Genomic DNA, 21,091 nt, shown 5'->3' on the forward strand with positions numbered 1-21,091 from the left:
TGATAAACTTTAAAAAAACACTTAAAAAATTTTAAAATGAAGATAATTTTAAAAAAGAGAGAGCCAAGCAAATAAGGACCATGGGATTCATTCAATCCTAGACGATAAAAAGTAGCACAGGTAGGGCGAGAGTTGGTGCCTGACAGATGAACCCAAAAACGTAGCAGACAAAAACCACCAGACACATGAAGACCCACACCGAAAGAGTCATTTAGACACTCAGGGAGAAAAAGAGACCGAGACGTAGGTGGACAGGGAAGCAGCTCAAGTCTTTCCTACACGATCAGCCAGGATAAGGCAGAGGGTCCACGGGAAACTGTCACACAGGCTCAGGGAGGTACAGACGACGCCACAGACTGGGTATGCAGGTGGGACCAGGTGGGAGCAGGTGGGACCAGGCTGTCTCTGCCCACACCGCCCCGCCCCCAGGGCAACCCCGCCCTCTCACGGCCCGGCCCCGCCCCCAGGAGCTAGCCCCGCCCCCTCGAACGTCTGTCCCCGCCCCTGAAGCCAGTCCCGCCTTCTCAAGTGCGTGGCCCCGCCCCCAGGAGCCAACCCCGCCCTCCTCCCATGGCTCTGGCCCCGCCCCCTGGAGACAGTCCTGCCTTCTCAAGCAGCAGCCCCGCCCCCGGGGGCCAACCCCACCCACTCACGTGCCCGCCCCCAGGAGCCAGCCCCGCCCTCTCACGTGCCCGCCCCCAGGAGCCAGCCCCGCCCCTCACGTGCCAGCCCCGCCCCCAGGAGCCAGCCCCGCCCCCAGGAGCCAGCCCCGCCCCTCCAGGAGCCAGCCCCGCCCTCTCACGTGCCCGGCCCGCCCCTCCAGGAGCCAGCCCCGCCCCCAGGAGCCAGCCCCGCCCTCTCACGTGCCCGCCCCGCCCCTCCAGGAGCCAGCCCCGCCCCCGTCGCCCAGCCTGGGCCCATCCCCGCAGACGCCCAGCTCCGCGCCCCAGCCCCCGTCCCCTCCAGTCCCCGCCCCGCCGGTCACCTTTGCTGCTGCCGTCAGGCCCGCGCAGCACGGTGCACTCGTCGATGACCCCAAAGGGCTGGAAGAGCCGCAGCACGTCCTCCTCTGACTGCTGCTTGTTCAGCATCCCCACGAACAGCTTCCGGTCTCCTGTGGGCGGAGACACCCCCCCTCAGCCGCGTCCTGGTCTCCGGGAATTTCTCGGTCCCTCCAACGGAGCCGCGGCAGCCGGGCGTGGGGGGAGCACTGCCGGCCCCTGCCCTGCCTGCGCGTGGGAGGACCCGCCGCGCGGCCCCGCTCTCTCCATCCTCCCACGTGCCGCGCGCGGCTCCTCTCCAAGCGCTTGCTCGCGCAGTGCCCACCTCCGGGAACGTCCTCCCTTCAGTCTTGGGGCCTCCGCGTCCCTGCTCCCACCCTCCGGGCCGAGGTGCCTCTCTCCTTGCCCTCCGAGGACCTCTAGCTACGAACTGCATGGCTGTCTGTCTGTCTGTCTGTCATCTAGATTTCCCAGTCGGGGTGAGCGCTCGACAGGAGCCAGGCACAGTGTCTGCTGAGTGAGTGCGGGCACGTGTGCGCACAGGACCAGGTGCCCGGGAAGCCTGAGCCCCCATCTGGTGGCGCTGGGGTGGGGGGCTCTGGCTGGAGGCCCGGCTGGGCCAGCCTCTCCGGCAAGGGGCACCAGAGTCCCGCTCCCTCCCCTGTAATCCGGACCAGGGCAGCAGCCGCTCCCAGGGATGCTGAGCTGGGTTACTATGGAAACGGGTTCTCTGGCAGCTGTCACTCACGGGGACGGAAGGGAAGGACGCAGAAGCAGAGAAACAGAGAGTGAGGGAAAGAGACAGGTGAGAGAGGAGAGACAGAGAGAAGCAGAGACAGAGAAGGCAAAGAGAGACAGTAAGAGACAGAGAGACACATAAAGAGGAGCACGAGAGGACCAGAGAGAAAGGAGAGAAAAAGATAAGAGAGAAAGAGGGATGGAGTGAGAGGGAGAGAGAGAAGGTGAGACACAGAGAGAGACAGAAGAGCAAGGGGGAGGAGAGGAGGGAGCATTATAGAGACAGAGAAGCCTTAGAGATGGAGTCTGCAGACCACCCCCCTCTAATCCGTGACCTACACTAGCAGCTGGTGGGAGAGCGTGAACAAGGTCCCATCCCAGATGGGCCGTACCAGGTCCTACACACACACACACACACACACACACACACACACACACGTCCCAACAGCGCTGCCCCACACGCCACCTCCCAGACCCCAGTCCACCAGAAATGGGGAGGAGGTAGGAAAATCTCCAAGAATGACTAGCCTGGGGGACAGCCGATGGGGGACAGCCGAGCATCCCCTCCCCCATGGTCACGTCCCCAACACGGTCCAGACCTATGCAGACGCCAGGCCTCCAGCCTGCATACCCACACGCCCAGCCTGGAACTACAGTCAAGCACACACGCTCGCACACACACACATCCACAGGCCCATGCGTTCACGCACAGGCCAGGCAGGGATCCCCAGGGTGTAAGCCCCGGAAACACACATGCACATGTGCGTGTGCTCACGCACATCTGTACACAGGCGTGCCAAGGAACGTATGCTCACATACGCACAAACGTGGGTGCTGAAAGCAATCCCCTCTGCGTCAGAAGACCCCCCCAACATTGCATCCTAGGGGGAGTGGTGCATTTCAAGCTCTAGGGCCAAGCAGCTGGACCTAGCCAGACCCCCCCCCCCAATCCTGGGCCTGTGGCACTGTGATTTGGAAGAGGGGACACAGCGCCCCTGCTCCCCTGCCCCTTTGCCACCACCATGAGAGGTGTGAGCAGATAGGTGACTGCTACGTCCTTCTGATGGGGGATTCCCTTCCTTCCCCCACCCATTCTCCTGCCTCCCCCCCACACCCAGCCTGGTGGCCACGGAGAGATGACAACTACCTCCGCGGCTTTCGCTGTCCGCCGGCTTCACCTGGATCGGCCGCGCCATCTGTGGAGTGAGAGGGGAGGAGGACGTCAAAGCTGGCGGTGGGGGTGGGGGGCACCATGGGTGCGGGCTTCACCTGAGCTCTGGCAGGCACCCTGCCCACCGCCCCAAGGCTCAGCATCCCACCAAACTTGCAGCAGCAAACCAGTCAGACAAGTGACACGTGGTCCCACTGACAGGGTTTCGCTCACTGCCCTCTGCAAAACTCTTACTTTACCTTCAAAATCCAGTAACGCCATTTCTTGCTGTAGGAAGAGGCCTCCTTGCCTGCCCAAGGGCAGTAGAGGCTCTTGCAAAGATGCCTGACCCCGCTAGTCCCCGGATGTGATGTGACTTTGCAGTTTCTCTCGTCAAAAACTGGAGTCTATTTCCCCACCCTTCTGCATCTGGGCCTTGGTGTGACTTGCTCTGGCCAGTGGAATGTGGTGGAAGGACAGTGGTTCCAAGCTCTGGCCTCCAGAGACTTCCGTTTTGGGGACCCTGACGTGGTCAGGTGATGAGCCCAGGCAAGGCGGGAGGACAGAGCTCATGCACCGAGAGTCCCCACTGACAAACCGCACGCGGAGGGGTGAGGCTGGCCTGTCCCAGCTCATCCGGACCAGCCCTGCAGGAACGACCCCGGGAGAGACCCGCAGAAGAGCCACCCGGCTGAGCCCGGTTTGAGCTTCCTAACCCAGGGAATCACGCACAGATAAAATGGTTGGGGTGACACCAAGGCAGCTACTCTCTGCTCTCTGAGCCCTGGGCGGGAGGACTGTCATACCTGAGTGGGCCAGCTTTCAATCTGGACTCATTGTTCTGGACACTTCTATCCTCCACCCCCAGCACTGAAAATGACAGGGTTTTGTTGTTTTTTGGAAATGACATCTAATGACAGAAATCCTTCTCTAACCCCCCTCCCCCAAACTTACCCAGCCATGGTGTGAGCTAATGTGGATATTTGAGAATGAACTCAAGGGATGTGGGAAGTGGGTGGCATTTGCTTCTCCACTGGTCTGAGAATAGAATCCTCCACGCCTGGTGGCTCCTGGTGAACTCCTATTCATCCTTCAAAACCCACCTCCAAAGCCCCCATGCAGGCACCTTCCTTCCACCCTTCTGGGTCCCTTCCTCCCTCTGCCTCAGGGCAGGAAGAGTCTATGTCTTGCTTCCTCACAGCAGGCAGCTCTCCCCACACCACGCAGGGAGAATCCGAGAAACTTGCTGAACCGAACTGACCAGAAGGAAGTGGCTCATGCCCAGCAGCATAGGAGGGCCGCTTGGTGCCTCTAGTCCCGGCCGGGGTTGGAATGAGCGCCAGGCCCGGACCCCCTCCCAGGTCAGACCGTCCCCCTGGCCAGGCAGAGCAGGTGCTTGACAGATGTCAGCTTCCTAGTCACGGCGCAGGTCCCCAGCAAGCTCCAGGGAGAGGCATGGTTTTCACCAGGCTTTACAGATGGTGACACCAAGGCCCAGACGATGTGCCCAAGGTCACGGTGGGGGAGTCGAGGCACTAAGCCTTCGCAGACTTCACATGTCAGGACCTTTCTACCCACTCCCATGAGTAGAGACCCCTCTCCCTAAATCTTCCTCCCCTTGTCTTAGACCTTATCTCAGCTCTGAGCAACCCCACACCATCCAAGCCCCCTCCCTCCTTCTGCACCCTCTTTTCCAGGAGCCCCCCCATTCTGACTGTTTGTTCCCAGGTTCATATGGGCTGCCTCAATTTGAACTCAGCCTCGGGAGCCCCGGAAGCAGAGAGGCCTTCCAGTGTCCCCAATTCCTGCCACCCAGCAGCATCCCTAGAGGGACCCTGACCACCTGGGAAAGGCCAAACCACGTCTCCCTTCCCCCATCACGCACTGCCACACACACACACACACACACACACACACACACACACACACACCCAGGGCCCTCTCCACCTGGGTACCACACCCAGCTAGCTGGAGGCAGGAGGGAAGGTTATTTTAACCAGATGGGACCAGTTTCTGGGCTGGGGGTGCAGCGGGGAGGCTGTGGTTGTGAAGAGAGGTGGCGGGGGGAGTGGGGGCACCTGAGCCCAGCCTCCCGTTCGCCTCCACCCCTCCCACCCCGCCTCCGCTGGCCCTCACCTCCTCCCTCCTCCCAGCACCTTGGGCAGATGAGGATGGGGTTGCCATGGCAACGCTGATTCACCACACGGAAGCTGGCAATTGTTGTTGCCATGGAAACCGCCTCTTAGGGGCGAGCCCAGCTCCTGCCTTGCACAAAAGAGATATTTAAATATAATCTTCTGGAGATGGATGAGCTGAAGGAGGGAGCGAGGGAGGGGGGCCACGGGGAGGGAACCTGGTCCCCATCACGGCACCCTCCACCCCCGCCCCCCCTTCTCGCGGCCTGGGTACCTGCGCCCCGTCTCCCCCGCGCGCCGCTGCGGGGCCTGGGACCCTCCGCGTCCCCTGGGAGGCCCCCTTCCCCCCTCCCGGGTCTGCGGGGCTCTCGGGGCAGGGGTCCCCGTCTGGACCCGAGGAGCCAGGCTGCGGGGCCGCTCCTCCCCGTCCCCCGCTCCGGAGCCGAGGCGCCGAGGCCTGGCCATCCGCACCCGCGGCCCGCCTTACCCACCGGCCCGGAGACGCGCGCCAGGCTGGCCTCCACGTGCCGCCGCCCGCCCGGCCGCCCCGGGCGCACAGGCGCGCACACGCCGCACGCGCACCGGCCCGCGCCTCGCTCCCCGCGCCCGACGCCCAGGCAGGCGGGCGCTGCTGCCGATCCGCCCGCCCGCCAGAGGCCGGGCCCTGCCGGCGGAGCCCGCCCGAGCCGGGAGGGGCGGAGGCGTGCCGGGGGGAGGGGAGCTGGGGGGGAGCTGGGGGGAGCTGGGTCTCCCCACACCCACCCCTCCTGTCGCCCCTGCCCGCCCATCTGGCTCTGCCCACCTCCTTCCGGCTCCGTCTCTCCATCTGTCCCACCGAGAGGTCTCTGCCTAGTGTCCTCCCTCCCTCCTCCACCTTCCCTGGCTCCCCATCGTCCCTTCCCTGCCCCCTCCTTTCCTCCCTCCATTTATTCAGCAACATTCCCCGGTGTGCCCCACGCTGAGTGATCTTGCGACCCCAGGGAGGCCCCCGGAGGGGAGGCAGAGGCAGATACAGCCGCTCCCGGACCTGAGGGTGGGGATCCAGGCCTGGGAGACCCTGGAGCATAGAACAGTGAAGAGCCAAAGGCTATCCTGGGGCTTCCCTGAAGATGGAAAATCCGCAATGGGTTTTGAAGTATGAGTAAGAGTTTGGGGTGGGGGGAGACAGTTTCTCAGGCTGGAGGGATGCCTACATCCACTGACTCATTTAATCTCCAAACGACTCTACTCTACGAGATGGGAACGTTCTCATTTTACAGATGGGCAGGTCACAAAGGGAGAGGAGAGAGTCAGAGGCGGAGGCCCGACCCCCTGCTGGTTCCCCCAGGGTCCTCTAGGACCCAGCCAGCGGTCCCATGGGCCAGGGCTCTGGGGGAACGTCTGTGCCTTTGGGGTGGGCACACATTAGATAGCTGAGCCCCAGGCCTTGCTCTGCCCCCCACCCCCGCCCCCCAGCTTTTGCTGGGCCACCTCAGCCAAGCCACACATCATTGAGAAACCAGCGTCCCTCATGTCTGACCCACGTATATTGCAGACGGGGAAACGGCGAGGGTGCGGAGGGTGGCGAGGGTGCGGGGGGTGGCGGGGGGACCGCAGGAGCTGTTCCTGGCTGTCAGGCTGGGGCCCCCAAATGGTCCTTTAGAAGATGCAAAGCTGTGCCTTTAGAAGACGGGGTTGTTTCTGGGTTGTTTCCAGGTGATAAGGAGGCGAAGGCCAGGTGTGCCCAGGCCCGTTCCAGCCTCCCCTCGGCCCCTCGGCCCCAGCCCGGCCTCTGTCCAACACCCAGGCCAGGCCTCTCTCCTGCTCTAGGTGCTGCTGTGGCCCTACTGCCCTGGGGGTGACACCCTGGGATTCCTCCCCACTCCTCCTCCCACCCCCCACTCCAGGACTGCTGAACCCACTGGCTGGAACTCACCCCTCCACACCCCACCCCTCCAACGCCACCTCCCCCTGAAGATGTCCCCCCCAAGGCCATCTGCTTCAGGGGCTCTGCCGAGGCACGACTTTGACTGTGGTACATCCCCCAACAGACACAGTGTCCCTCTTGGGTGAGCTCCCGGGGTGGGGGGGCAGGGGCCCAGGTACGCAAACGACAACCGAAATGACATGATACGAGACCTATGGAACCCCAGTCCCTGTCCCTGTGGGCCAAGAGCAAGCTGGGCACGACGTGCTGGGGACAGCGCCCTGCACGGGGAGTGACAAGCGCTTGTGCCCAGCTGTGTCCACGCTATCCCCGTATCCCGAGGGAGAAAGCAGACTTGGACAGACAACGTGACTGGCCCGGAGTCCTGCAGGCTTGACTTGCGTGGGACAGTTCATTCATTCATTCATTCGATCATTCAGCATGGATTTGCCAAGCTCCTGTTGTGAGCTCAGCAATGGGCCCGTGTCACCCCACAGGATCCTCAAAGCCCTTCTGCGGCCCCATTTCACAAGTGAAGAAACTGAGGCCTGGGAAGGTCAAACCACCGGACATTCGGCACCTGGGGCCCCTAGTGCGTTCTCTGGTTTGGCTTGGCTCTGAGCCACGTCACGGCATGTGGGAGTGGGCCTTGTGAGGGGGCACTTCAGAAACCCCTGTGTGCACAGGACGGGTTTTCGGCAGCAGGCTGTGGCGGGGGGGGGATCCCTCCAAGCCAGCCAGACAAACCTATCCTTTTCTAGGGTGCTCAGAGGAACAGCAGGGCGGCCATCAGGTCTGGGATGTCCTTTGCCCCTCAAGACCTTCAGGAAGAAATGGATAGTGCCCCTAGAATGGCACGGCCTCTCAGAGACAGGAGCCGGACCCGCCACCGCTGCTCCCCTCTGTCCCCACGGATCTGGTCCATCTCCGGGAGCCTCATCCTGGGGTTTGACAGCCCCACAAAGGGCCTCCGCTGCAATCGGAGGCATCTGCCCAGCGTGGATTCCAGGGTCCTGCGGTCCATTCCGGGTTCTATTCTGGGATTCTGTTATTCAATTTAGGATCCTATTCCAGAATGCTGAGATTTGATTAAACCGCATCCCCCACGGACGCCGCCGCTGTCACACTTGAGATGGGAACTGGAACTTGCTTCAGAAGCAGCATTCTGGACTTGGGGGTGGGGGGGAGAAGTGCGGAGCCAGCGAATGACCCGGCTCAGTCCCCTCCTGGTGTACAGAGAGGTAAAAAGACAGGAGCGGCCGCTCCACGCCGTCTCCCCCAACACCCACGCACACACGCGGCGACGGGAGAGACGGTGGCTGTCTTGGTCTCTAGCGTGACCGTGCTGTGGCCCCTAACACCCACGTGTGCGGGCACATGTACCCGCTGGGTGGGCTCCGCCAGCACGGGGCGAACCTCGTGCGGCTGCTGCTCCTGCTGCTCCGTCGCTGGGCAGAGTCGCCTGGAGGGGGCTCAGACATCCGTGCTCAGATGCGGCTGACAGGCAAGGGGGGTGCCTTCCACCCCAGCAGCCCCGTCGCTCTTCCTGCAAGCCGCGAACGAGGCCCCTGCTGCGGCCCTGAGCGTGCTGATGCCACTTCTGCAGGCGCCCTCGCGGGCAGGAGGCTTGCCCGCCGGCCAAACCCCCTGGCTCGTCAGGTGGGTGTCGGCTGCCCAAGCTGGAGGCGCACACACTCCGGGTGGGAACTCCTGCGTGCGCGCCCAGGGGAAACCCGGCACGTGTCCGTCAGAAACGAAGCGCGGACAAGGATCTCTACCGGTGACAGCAAAAGCCTGGGAACAACCCAAATGTCCACCGACGGGAGAATGGACAAATACGTTGCGTCTTCGCGCCGTGGAATACTACCCAGGGATGAAAAGGCCCCAGCCACCCAGGCACGTGGCACCAGCAGGAGCAGGTGATACCGAATCTCTTCAGCATCGTATTATGGGGGAAAAAACCACACAGATGGTAAAGACTACATATAACATGGTTCCATTCATACTAGGTAACAAGCAAGACGGGGAAAGCCGCCCAATATCTTAGAGATCTATTCACAAGGGCGAAGAACGTGACGAGAAGCAGGGGTTGGTTACCCTGAAAGTCGGGAGAGTGACAGCACAGGCTTGAGCACATGATAGGGATGGTTTCTGGGTATTGCTGGAGACTCTTCCCTCTCCCCCTCCAACCGTGAGCTGGTATCATCCAAGTGAGACCCCCAAACTCCACAATCTAGACATATGATGACACTGCCTCATGCTCTTGGGTCTAGAACATTCTAGGCCTGCACTGTCTAACATGGTAGCTGATCCTTCTACAGCTACCAGAACATTCTACATCTGTGCTATACCCCAAACAGTAGCTACCTCCTAGACCAGAATTTTCTAGGTCTGAACTTGCCAATACAGTAGGTAACACCCCCCCCTCCCCGTCTAGAACATTCTGTCTAACATCGTAGCTGAGCCCCTGATCTAGAACATTCTGGGTTAGAGTTGTTCCATGTGGTAGCCGCTAGCCACCTGTGGCGGGTTTTCTAGGTCTACATGTAAACGTGTTGAGACTGAGTGACATTAGAAATTGTGGGATCCCTGGGTGGCTCAGCGGCTTAGCACCTGCCTTCAGCCCGGGGTGTGATCCCTGGAGTCCTGGGATCGAGTCCCACATCAGGCTCCCTGCATGGAACCTGCTTCTCCCTCTGCCTGTGTCTCTGCCCCCACCCCCCTCTGTGTGTGTGTGTGTGTGTGTGTGTGTGTGTGTATGTCTCACAAATAAATAAAATCTTAAAAAAAAAAAAAAAAAGAAATTGCTCCTGAGAGTCATACTTGCCACATTGCAGGGGCTCAAGAGGCTAGTGGCTGCCAAAGGGGACAGCAAGAGACAGAACATTTCCATCACCGCAGAGAATTCTACTGGACAGCAATGGTCTGAAACAGGGATCTGCCAGCTGCAGTCTGGGCCTCTGTCTCTTTGTGTAAATAAAGTTTTATTGATACACAGCCACACCCATTCAGTTAAGTATTGTCTGTGGTCTCTTTTCTGTGATGCAACAGAGGCCCTATGGCCCATGAGGCCCCAAATATTTACTCTCTGATCCTTTAGGTTCCTTTAGGAGTCTGCAGACTCGCGGCCTGGAACATTCTTGAACAATACTGCCCGATATGGCCACGTGTGGCCATCAAACACCTTGAAATGTGGCTTGTGTGGCCGAGGAACAGAAGCTTAAATTTTGTCTAATGATAATTCGTGGAAGTGTAAACCCGAATCCGAGAGCCGGTTCGTGACGCGGTGCTTGGGAAATCTTTTAAGTACGCTTCGAGCAAGCGGGGAGTGAGAACCTAGTTTTCCGACTGCCACTGTCACGGAGGGCAAAGAGCAGAGGCACATCGAGCATTTCTGGTGACAACCGATCGTCCAACCAGAGGTGGCCTGAGAGGAGGCAGGACACACACGGGGGGGGGGGGGGGGGGGCGGGCGCCCGCGAGGGAAACAGGAACGTGGGCTCTCCCTAACTACACCGTCCGCCCCTGAAATGATGCTATTTTGGAGAGGTGGGGGGTTCACGAGAAATCTAGCATGAAAATTAACTGCGCCCGTTCCTCTCTGATCTTTAAATGTTGCTCCTGGAAAAATGTAAATGCTCTACGTGGCCCGCACTGCATGGCTATGGGCACTGCTCTAGAACATTCGCCAGCTCCTTGTTCTCCTGACCACTGGATGCCAATCATCATGACAGTCACGAACGTCCCCCAGGCGTCGCCCGGCGTCCCATGGGGGCACAATCGCGCCCCCCGCCCGGGCTGAGCCCCCTTCTGACCCCACGTGAACTCCTCCTTTAGACAACAGGGGCTCTGCTGGGCTCCCGCACTCAGAATGCGCCTGGCACGTTCCTACCTCCCAGTCTCGGCACACTCGGTCCCCACGCCACCCCCACCTCCATCTGCCACAGTCTTCCCCATCTCCGAAGATGCAGCTCGAACGCTCCCTCCTCCAAGAAGCCGCCTTGTTTGCCCCGCTGCAGCGAGGGAGTCATGGGTGACGGTGGCAGCGCAGGCCCCCTCCCCCCAATCCCGCCGTGATGCTGCCCCTGGCTGCCCTATACCCGCTGTTCATTTTGTGCTCATCCGTTATGGCGGGTTGAATGGGAGCGGCAGTGGGGGGGGGCCTCCCCTACAATACGCCCAAGTCCTAAGCCCAGAACCCATGAATGGGACCTCATTTGGAACAGGCGTCCCTCCTTACAGATGTCATGAAGCCATGGATCTCGGGATGGGGTCATCCTGGCTTTAGGGCGAGCCCTCAGCCCAATGACAGGTGTCCTCATAAGAGAAAGGCAGAGGGAGGGGGGAGCCGTGTAGACACGGAGGGCGGCCATGTGGTGACAGAGGCAGGGATCGGACGGATGCGTCATCATCGAGCCAGAGAACATCAAGGATTGCCGGCGCCACCGGAAGCTGGAGAGACGGGGGAACAGATTGCCCCCCTGGAGCCTCCACAGGGAACTCGGCCCTGCTGATGCCTTGATTTCAGACTCCTGGCCCCCGGAGCTGTGAGAGGGTAAACCTCTGTTGCTTTAAGCGCCCCCTCCTGTGGGTGGTGCTTTGTTACAGCGGAGGGGGGGCCCCTCCCGCGGGGTGACAACCAGCCCCCGTCACTCCTGCCCCAGGAAAGCCCTGCTCCTCAAGCATCTCAAACCCCCTGCTTCCCCCTCCACTGTCCCCGCCCCAGCCACCGCAGCTCCCTGCTGCCCCTCGGCCCTGCCACCCTGCGCAGGGGCGTCTGCGAGCACCCACTGTGACCTGAACGGCCATCCTGAGTCTGCAAGTGGCACCGAAAGTGTCCCCGCGTCTCAGCTCCGTGCTGCCCTCAGCACCAGAAGTCCTCTCGCCGGGCTGGTTGCTCACTCGTTATCTGTACTGGGCTCCCCCCAGCCACAGATCGGGGGCTCAGTGTCTGCGGAATGAACCAGTGGGTGCTGAGGACTCGGCCCGGGGTCTGCCCTGGAGGGGCCCCAACCTAGGGGGAGACCTCCACCTTCGTCTTCCCTCCCAGCCGCGGATGGAGCCCAGAGCCCTGCTTCGGCCCCCAGCACAGAGGGAGCTGGGCCTCAGGTCGGGAACGGAGGCTGGCTTCGGCTCTGAGTCTCCATCAGGAAGGTGGGAGCAGGGGGGAACTAGTTGGGGCTCGGCTGGGGCACGGCTGGGGTCAGCAGGTCCGCGAAGCGGCGGGTTTCCCTGGACAGAACCCTCGGAGCGTCCAGCCCAAATCTGACCACAGACACGCGCACGTCCGCCGCTCGGGGTCTAGGGTCAAATCCCCATCCTGCTGTTTGCTGGCGGCTCGACTGTGGACGAATCCAGTACAAACTGGTTTGTTGGTCTAGATGCCCAACGGCCCCCGGGCTCCTCTCACCAGGCTGTGGGATAATTGCCAGGCAGCAGGAGAGAACTAATACAGCCCACTGAGCTCCACTGCTCCCCCCACCCCTCCCCGGGCGCTAACCTGTATGGATGCACCTGCCCTCCAGTTCCGGGCCGGTTGGTTTGGGGAGGTGCGAGCACAAGGGCCGAGGGAGGGACAACTGTGAATTCTCTTCTCAGATGTCACCTCCTCCGTGAAGCCTTCCTTGACCACCTTCTCTACAGTCTCCTCCCTCCACTCCGCGCTGTTGTGCTCCTCCAGTGCTGAAGATCGGGGAGGCTCAGTCACTGGCTCAGGGACACACGGCAAGGGCTGCTTGGAGCTCAGCGAGGAGCCCGCCGGTGTGGCCGCCCCGTCCCTCCACCACACTCGTCTCCACTTCGCTCCCCCAAACAGGGCCCTTTATCCTTCACCCTGAGGTTGAGGCCAGCCCCGGGAGCATCTCTGAGCCTCGTTCAGAATCAAGTCTGCCCATGCCATGATCTCACGTCCCCGCCAGGTGCGCCCCCCATTGCCCAGCCAGCCGTGCTGCACCCGTGTTCCCAGCATCTGTGGCTGCAGATGCCACCCAAGCAGCCCCCGGATGCCTCCGATGCTGAACAGTCCCTCCCTGAGAATCCCAGAGGGAACAGTGAACACCCCCAGGGCTCGTGGGGCACCACGGATCTCACTTCTCACTACGGTTCCTCTCATTTCCATCAAGAGGCGCTGCCTGGGGCCTGGGCTCAGCTGGGTCAGGGGACAGGGACCTCCTCACAAGGGAGAGCCAGCAGGGCTGGGGCCTGGGCCAGCCTCCCCTGGGGATGGAAAAGCTGTCCAGGCAGCCCCTGCATCAAGGGCTACAGCTCTATTTGCTGTGGGATAGAGACCAGGGATAAGTAAATCCCTTTCCATTATATAGGGAGAAACAGGCAGAGCCTGAGCTCCTCCTGGTGGCCCTAAAGGCTCCCTATGGCCTGCCCTGTCTCCTCCTTGCCCTCCCCTCTCCTCCTCTCGCTCTTGCTTGCTCTGCTCCAGACACAGAGGCCTCCTTGCTGGTCCTGCAACACACCAAGCCTGGTCCTGCCCCAGGGCCTTTGCATGGGCTGTTCCATTTGTCTGCTAGTGCTTCCTCATCCTTCAGGCCTCACTGCAACGACACTTACACACCGGGCCAGGTGCCCTTGGGCAGTATGCAAGCTGCATAACCCCAAACAACCACTCTGTTGTGAAGTATGGACCATGACATGCAGTAGGCACTCAATAAATGCTCTCTCCGGTGATCATTTCCATCTGTCTGCACCTTATACCTCTTTCTGAGTCCAGAGGCATGTGGGCTTCACAGCAGATCCCAGGAAGGGCCTCAGCCTTCCCTGGCTGAGAGCAGCCCCTTTCCCCCTCCCCCCCTTCCCCCACCCCAGGCAGCACTCAGGACTCACCCCGGGCAAGGTCTTCTGTTCGTGCAGGGCAGTCTGAGCTTTGATGGCGGAGTCCCTGGCACAATAGGTGAGAAAGGCACAGCCTGGAAAGGAAGGAAATGGGCGTTGTTAAGAGAAAGCGATGTGTAGACCCCTGTTCACAGTGGCATCGATCCCAATGGCCAGAAGGTGGAAGCAACCCAAGTGTCCATCAGTGGATGGACAGATAAACACAGTGCGGCCCATCCACACGCTGGAATGTTGTTCGGCCCCAGGAAGGAAGGGATCCCGACACCTGCCCCCACGTGGACAGACCCCGAGGACACCGGGCTCAGGGAGGGGACCCAGACCCAGAAGGACACCTCCTGCAGGACCCCACTCCCAGGAGGTCCCCAGAGGAGGCCCATCCACAGAGACAGAGAGGAGGTGGTGAGAGCCAGGGGTGGGGCGGGGGGTGGTCCCTGTGGAGAGATGGAAGGTTCTGAAGACGGTGGTGGGGGTGGGTGCACAGCGGAGTGAGCATGCTTCGTGCCCTGAGCTGTGCACTTAGAGACCGTTAAGGCGGTGAATTTAATGTTACGTGTTATTTCATCACAATAATAAAATAAAATAATAAAAAAATTAAAAATAGAAAAGGAAAAATTGGTTAAGACGGTAGATTTTATGTTCTGTTAAAATACAAGTTGAAGGTAAGCAGAGGAGACTGGAGCCAACTTTTTTTGAGGATGTGGGGGGACAACAGCCATGGTTCAGCCGCCCCCCACCCAAACGGCGAGATAGGGGAGGGGGAGAGGAGACCCAGCTGTTAATTAAATCCGTGGCTGCCGCTAGATAAAGAGATACGGGGAAGGCTGGGTGAGGTGCGGTGGGGGAGGGGTCGGCTGCCTCAGGGACGAGGGTGGGGGGCGCACCAGCGGCCTCAAAGATGCAGAAGACGAGTCAGTGGCTTTGGACAGGGCAACACCCCTCTCTGGGCGTCGGTTTGCCCCATCAGAGAGGGTGGTCCAGTGGGGAAGGACGGGCCGGGGGTGGGGTTGGAGCTAGAGGGGGTGTGGTGCAGTGGCCAAGGGCAGAGCCAATCAGGAGAGGAGGGGCCGGCCAGCCCCCAAGTGGTGCAGAGCCAGGGTGCCATGGACAAGGACAGGGAGGGTGTCTTGGGGTGGGGCTGGGGGGGAGGCGGTGGGAAGCAGGAGAACTGCAGAGACAAGAGACATTGAGAGAGACAGAGGAGCAAGGACAGAGAAGCCCCCAGAGAAAGACCGAGGAGATCAAAGGTACTTGAAAGATGTTTGCCTGAGGCGGGGTGTGGAGGGCAGGCAGGTGCCAGGTCCCCTTGGATGGACCCAGGGGACTGGGCCTTAGCCCTGGGCCTTGCCTCACTTTCACTGCGTGTGCAACGAGCCCATCATTGGCTGCTCGGATGCTGCTGAACCCTGTGTCCACCACCCCCACCTCCCTCCCTACAATCTCTCTGCCTCTCCCTCCTCTGAGGACCCCCTGTGCAGAGGCCCTGGGAACAGCTTCCTGGTGCTCATTTTTGCTCCAGGCAGGAGCTAATTAAAGCCATGTCCTTCCTTCTGGGACGTGCTCACCACGCCGCCTCTCCCACCGGCTGGGCCGACTGATGGGGAGGGGTCTGCCTCAGGCCCCCCAGAGGCTCCCCCGGAGCCCTGGGGGAGGAGGCCAGCAGGCAGAGCTGAGGATGGGTTTCTAGCATTTAAAAAAAAAATTGTTGTGAGAATGTGAAATGGTGCAGCCCCTGTGGAAAACAGTTTGGCGGCTCCTCAAAAAAGTTAAACATAGAATTACCATATGATCCAGCAATTCCACTTCTGGGTCTATACCCAAAAGAATTGAAAACAGGGACTCAAACAGATATTTCAGATTTACACATATTCACAGCGGTATCGTTCACAACGGCCAGAAGGTGGAACAGTCCAAGTGTCCATCCGCAGATGCATGGATAAGCAGAATGCGGCCCATTCATACACTGGAGTATTGATCTGCCTTAAGAAGTGGATAATTCTGACCCATGTGACCACGTGGACGGACCCCGAGGACACTGGGCTCAGAGAGGGGACCCAGACCCAGAAGGACACCTCCCGCAGGACCCCACTCCCAGGAGGTCCCCAGAGGAGGCCCGTCCACAGAGACAGAGGAGGTGGTGGGAGCCAGGGGTGGGGCAGGGGGGCGGGGGTCAGTGGTTCCTGGGGACGGAGTCTCTGTGTGGGGAGATGGAAGGTTCTGGAGGCGGTGGTGGGGGTGGGTGCAGGGCAGGGTGAGTGTGCTTGATGCCACTGAGATATGCAGTTAAAAACAGAATGGAGGGGACGCCTGGGTGGCTCAGTCAGTTGAATGTCCGAGTCAAGTCTTGTGTTGGGCTCAGGTCACGGTCTCAGGGTCGTGAGACGGAGCCCCTAAAGGGCTCCGCGCTCGGCAGGCGGTCTGCCTGAGATTCTCTCTCCCTCTGCCCTTCCCTCCCTCTCTAAAAATAAATAAATGTTTTGGGGGAAAAATGGTTATGATGGTGATTTTAATGTTATGTGTATTTTACCACAATAAAAAAATTGTCATCGGGCTATATTAAAAACATACTCTCCTCTCAAAAAAAGGTGCAGAACATATAAGTGTACAATGTAACAAGTAATTATAAAATCCTGTTAACTGTTTCCCCAGCTCAAGGAATAGGACTGAGCAGCCACCAGAAGCCCCCGTGCCTCCCACCCCATGAAAATCCCCTCCGCCCCCCAGAGGTGTCTGCTACTCTGGCTCCAGTGATAACCACGTGGTTCCTTTCTCATTAGGGGTTCCCGCCCCGTGTGTGTGTCACTCGTCAACGTGGCTGCGTCCTTCCTGCCTCCGGACTTACAGAAAGGGGATGGGAGCATACGCACACTTTGTGTCTGGCTTCTGCTACCCAAGAGCAGGTGGTGGTGTGTATCGGGGGCTAATTTCCTCGGGTAGCTGTGTCGTGTTTTATCCCGCGAATATGCCGCAGGCGGGCTCTCCGTTCTCTTGTGGGTGGGCATCCGGGGCGCCCACTGTTAGGCGCGATCGTGAATAGGGCTGCTGCGGAGCGCTTCTGACATAGGTGCTTTGAGGCACAAAGGCAGATCCAGGAGTGGGATTGCTGGTTATGAGGTAGGCTTATGGTCATCAGCTTTGACTGGTTCTTCCAGAGACCGTTTTCCCAAAGTGGGTTGCACCAAAGAATTCTCCGACCAACGGGTCTGACAGTATCAATGCTTCATTTGCCGGCCTTTTAAATGTCAGTCGTTGTGGGGGGCGGGGGAGGGGGTGCATCACTCTATTTCATGGAGATGGTCACATACCTTTTTATGGTTATTAATAAGATGGGGCACCTTGCTGCTTTGTAGGAGTTCTATATGTGCTGTGCAAATAAAGAATATCTCGTGTTCCTTTATGGCTACATCGGATGCACGCGTCTTTCCCCGATCCGTGGCCGGTCCTTCTACTCTTTTTTTTTCAGGGTTCCTATTTTCTGAACTTAATCCCTCAAGGTTTTCAGGGAAAGGGGAGGCGTGGAGACAGCTAGCCTAGGGCCTGAGAGAAATTAGGTGGAGCCAGCAAGAAATTGGACCCCAGGGGAGATGTACAATCCAGGCAAAACCCTTCCTCCTTGGGCCCCTTCTTGCCCACGAGGTCTCATTTGCAGAACACGGGAGTGCGCTGGTCCCCGAGGCCGGGGTAGGACACCCCCCTCACCACCACCCCCCTGACCCCCAGCGACCTTCGAGACCATCAGCCTCTGGGCCCCGATGGTTTGCAGCCCCAGGGACAGGCCCCAACTGCGTGCCACTGTCCCCGGTGCTGAAACGCTTGCCTGTTCTCTCTTCCTGACCTTTTCATTTTCTCTTTTCTAGTTGGGGGGAGAACGTGTGATGTTTACCCTTTTCTGGGTCAATACAGCCTTGACTTTTCAGCTCCTGTTGGGGCTGAACTGGATCCCCGCTCCCCAAAATTCATATGCGGCTGTCCTAACCCCTCAGGACCCCACAGTGGGATCCTATCTGGAAAATGAGCCATTGCAGATGCGAGGAGTTCAGGGGAGGCTGTGCCGGAGGGGGGTTGGCCCCCATGCCGTAGGGACTAGTGTCCTTACAATAGGAGGAAATGTGGGCACACAGACACACGATTGTGAGGGCAGGAGTCCGGGTGATGCATTGACAAGCCAAGGAACAGGAGGCGCTTCCAGCAAACCGCCCCCCGAAGCTGGTGGAGACCTGAACCAGGTTCTCCCTCAGTCTCGGAAGGAACCAACTCAACCCACATCTAGATCTCAGACTTCCGGCTCCCGGGACTGTGAGCAAACGCGCTTCTGTTTTTGAAGCCCCCACCCACCCCAGTTCGTGGTGCGCTGTTTCAGCAGCCCCAGCAAATGAACACAGTCCCAATCAGCACAGAGTTTTAGGATCTTAACAGAGTTTGGTGGCTTCTAACACTAATGCTCTTGTACTCAGCAGTGACTCACTTGATCCTTCTAACCACCGCACAAAGTAGCTGCTGGTGTTGTCCTCATTTCACAGATGGGGGACCAGGGCACAGAGTGGGGAAGCGACTTGCCCAAGGTCACACAGGTGGTAAGTGGAACATCCAGGCTCCAATGGACCGTATGCTAACCACTGGGGTAACACTGCCTGGAGCTTGCATCTTTTTAAAAAAAAATTCCCTGGGGCCTAGGGGGGCAGGATCACAGGCCCCTGACTCACCCCTCCCCAAAAGGAACTTTAAAATAGTGCCAGCTATCGAATGCTGGATCAAATGCCCCCATTTTAATCGTTCGAGGTCTGTCTGTTGCCTCGCAGACCCAGAGAGACCTTTTGAGGGAGGTCACAACCCATACGAAGCCTACACACCTGAACCTCTCACCTCAGTTTCAGTCCCGGCCACCCGCACCCCACACATCAGCCTCGTCAATGACAAGGGGGCCGGGTCTGGTGTCCAGCAGCACCCTCCCATGCCGGCCAAGCTCCGGCGTTCTTCCCAGAGTGCTCAGCGCCTGACCATCCCTTCACCCCCACACCCAATTCTCAAAACCTGGACCAGGTGGGGTGGGGTGGTATCAATGCTCACAGATCTCTCTCTAGGCCCAAGGACAGAGCAGGGACCAAAAATGGGGAAAATCACTGGGGAACAAGAGTATACGTGTATGAAAGTTTCCTAATAACTAGATCTGTATCATCACAGTTCCCCTGGGAGGGAGGGAGCTCCCCAACTCTGGAGGTAAGCAGCAGTGACTCCCCAGAGAGGAACGTCTTTGCCAGAGAATCCTGACAGTCCCTCCTCATGCCGAGATCCTCTGCTCCCTGGTCTGAGATCTGAGCCTTTGGGATTTCATGACTTAACGTAATGATGATAATAAAGGTGTCCACTGAGCACCAGGCATCTGATAGCGGCACGTCACCCATATCAACCCTTGGAATCCTCAGACTGGCCCAAGAGAATTGCATGATTGTATTTATTATTATTTTAAAGATTTTTTTTTTTAATTTTGGAGAGAGAGAGAGAGAGAGCACGGGGGAGGGGCAGAGAGAGAGGGAGGATCCCAAGCAGATTCTCCCCCTCGCCCCTCCTCCTCCCTGCGGGGAGCCTGTAGGGTGGGCGTCCTGCACAGTCAGCGGCGGCAGGAAGGCTTGCCTGAGGTGCAAGCAGATAAGGGTAGAGCTGGCTCTGACCCCAGGGGGACCCGACGTCATGGGCTCCGCTGCCATCTGCGGTGCTTAGAGGCTTCGCTCTCCGGGGTGTGGGGTGGCGGGGGCTCCCAATTCCGCCATCGTCCCAGACGCTCACCCAAAACCTTTAATATTTTAAGACAAAGGTGGCCACAAGAGCATCTGTGAAAAGATCACTGTGTGCCACCTACCATCTAGTGGAGACACCAGTTGTTTGGTTTGGCAGGTAAATGGGATCAGCAGGGTGTTACGGAACGATAGGGGCCCCCAACTCGGGCTCTGGGGCAGCCCCACCGGGCCCAGCCTGCAGTGGGGGGAGGAATAGCGCCCAACATGAAGGAGAAGGCCGAGGTGCTCAGTGGCCCAGGTCACCCACGGCAGGCGACAGGGCCAGGACCAAGCCCATCTCTGCCTGGCCCATTGCCCAGGGCTGCCCCCAGCCCACAGGGACCCTCCTGCATCCAGCCCGGGAGCCGCTGTGTCTGAGGACTGGAGGGCAAAGGAGGCTGTGGTCCCTCCGTAGCAACCGCTCTCTGCTCACCCTGGGCTCCGGGGACAAGGCCTTGGCTAAGGGACCACGCGAAGGCTCCCAGGCTGGGAAACAGCAGAATCGGACCCCCCCGCCCCCCGTATGTGGTCAGCCTGGGGCGGAGGGAAGGACAAAGGGCCAGGAAGCCCGGAGGACGAGGGTGGCTTCGTCCCGGACGCACGTCCTGCAGCAGTACCCTTGGCGCTGGGAGCTGGCCACGTCCCTGGCTGCACCCACCCCCCCACATCCCGCACCCACCACCCCGGAGCTCCCCACGCCGTGGTCCGCCTTTATCTGCGTCCCCACCCTTCCTCCTCCGCCCGCGGCCCAGCCCAGCCCAGCCAAGGGCATCGGGCACCCCAGCTGCCCCCGCGAGCCTGCAGGGCCCTGTAGCTGCCTCTCAGGGGTTACTCTCCCACTGGACTGGGGGCTCCCTGAGGGTGGGAGCCAGGAATGCCAGCCAACGAGGTGTCCCCAGGGCCCGGCGCTGGGCCCAGCACACTGTGTGCTCAGCAAGAATCGGGCGGCGGCTCACAGCCTCCCTGCTGGTCCAGGCCCACCCACACCCTCCCACACCTGCGGCCCCTCCGCCCTGGTCTCCCCGATGCCACCACCGCTGCCGCCCTCACCCCCACAATCTGCACTCCCCGGGGGCTACCAGAGGGCCCCTGGGAGCACCCCCTCTGCCCACAGCCCTCCAGGGCTGCCCACTTCCCTGGGGTACACTCCTGAGTCCTTGCCGCGGCCCCTAAGGGCCCCTGCACAACCTGTCCCCCCTCCCCTCCCCTCCTCCTTCTCTCCCCCTTAGCCCACTCTGCCCCGGCCCCCCCGCACACGCCCCCCGCACACACGTGGCCCCTCAGCTCCTCCGACACTCCAGGCCACCCTGCCCCAGGACCTTTGCCTGGGCTGTTCCTGAATGCTTTGCCAGGTCTCTGCACAGTCCACTCCCTTCCTTCAGGTCTTGGCTCAAATGTCACCTCCTCAGTGAAGCCTCCCCTGAGCACCCTGTTTCAGGCTACAGCCTCCAATCGCCCCCTCGCCCCGCTCCATTTTTCCAGTGCCCTCATCCCGACCCGCATGACGCATACAGGTTTCCCTCACTCTCCATAAGTGGAGCGTT

General features: G+C 60.0%; 1 protein-coding gene across 23 annotated transcripts in view; it reads right to left on the reverse strand.

The window, feature by feature from the left end:
* CELF5 (CUGBP Elav-like family member 5) overlaps window positions 1–21,091 on the reverse strand; it is a 48,182-nt gene that overhangs the window by 15,362 nt on the left and 11,729 nt on the right. For 8 of the 23 annotated variants that reach the window (XM_038567850.1, XM_038567833.1, XM_038567831.1 and 5 more), the window contains exons 2-4: window positions 13,768–13,850; window positions 2,884–2,935; window positions 986–1,114 (exon numbers count right to left, since the gene is read on the reverse strand). In XM_038567850.1, coding sequence (XP_038423778.1) covers window positions 986–1,114; window positions 2,884–2,935; window positions 13,768–13,850 — 264 coding nt within the window. The other 15 variants (XM_038567834.1, XM_038567832.1, XM_038567843.1 and 12 more) reach the window with 14 other exon arrangements.

The sequence above is a fragment of the Canis lupus genome, chromosome 20 (assembly GCF_011100685.1).
Source record: "Canis lupus familiaris isolate Mischka breed German Shepherd chromosome 20, alternate assembly UU_Cfam_GSD_1.0, whole genome shotgun sequence".
NCBI classification, from domain to species: Eukaryota; Metazoa; Chordata; class Mammalia; order Carnivora; family Canidae; genus Canis; species Canis lupus.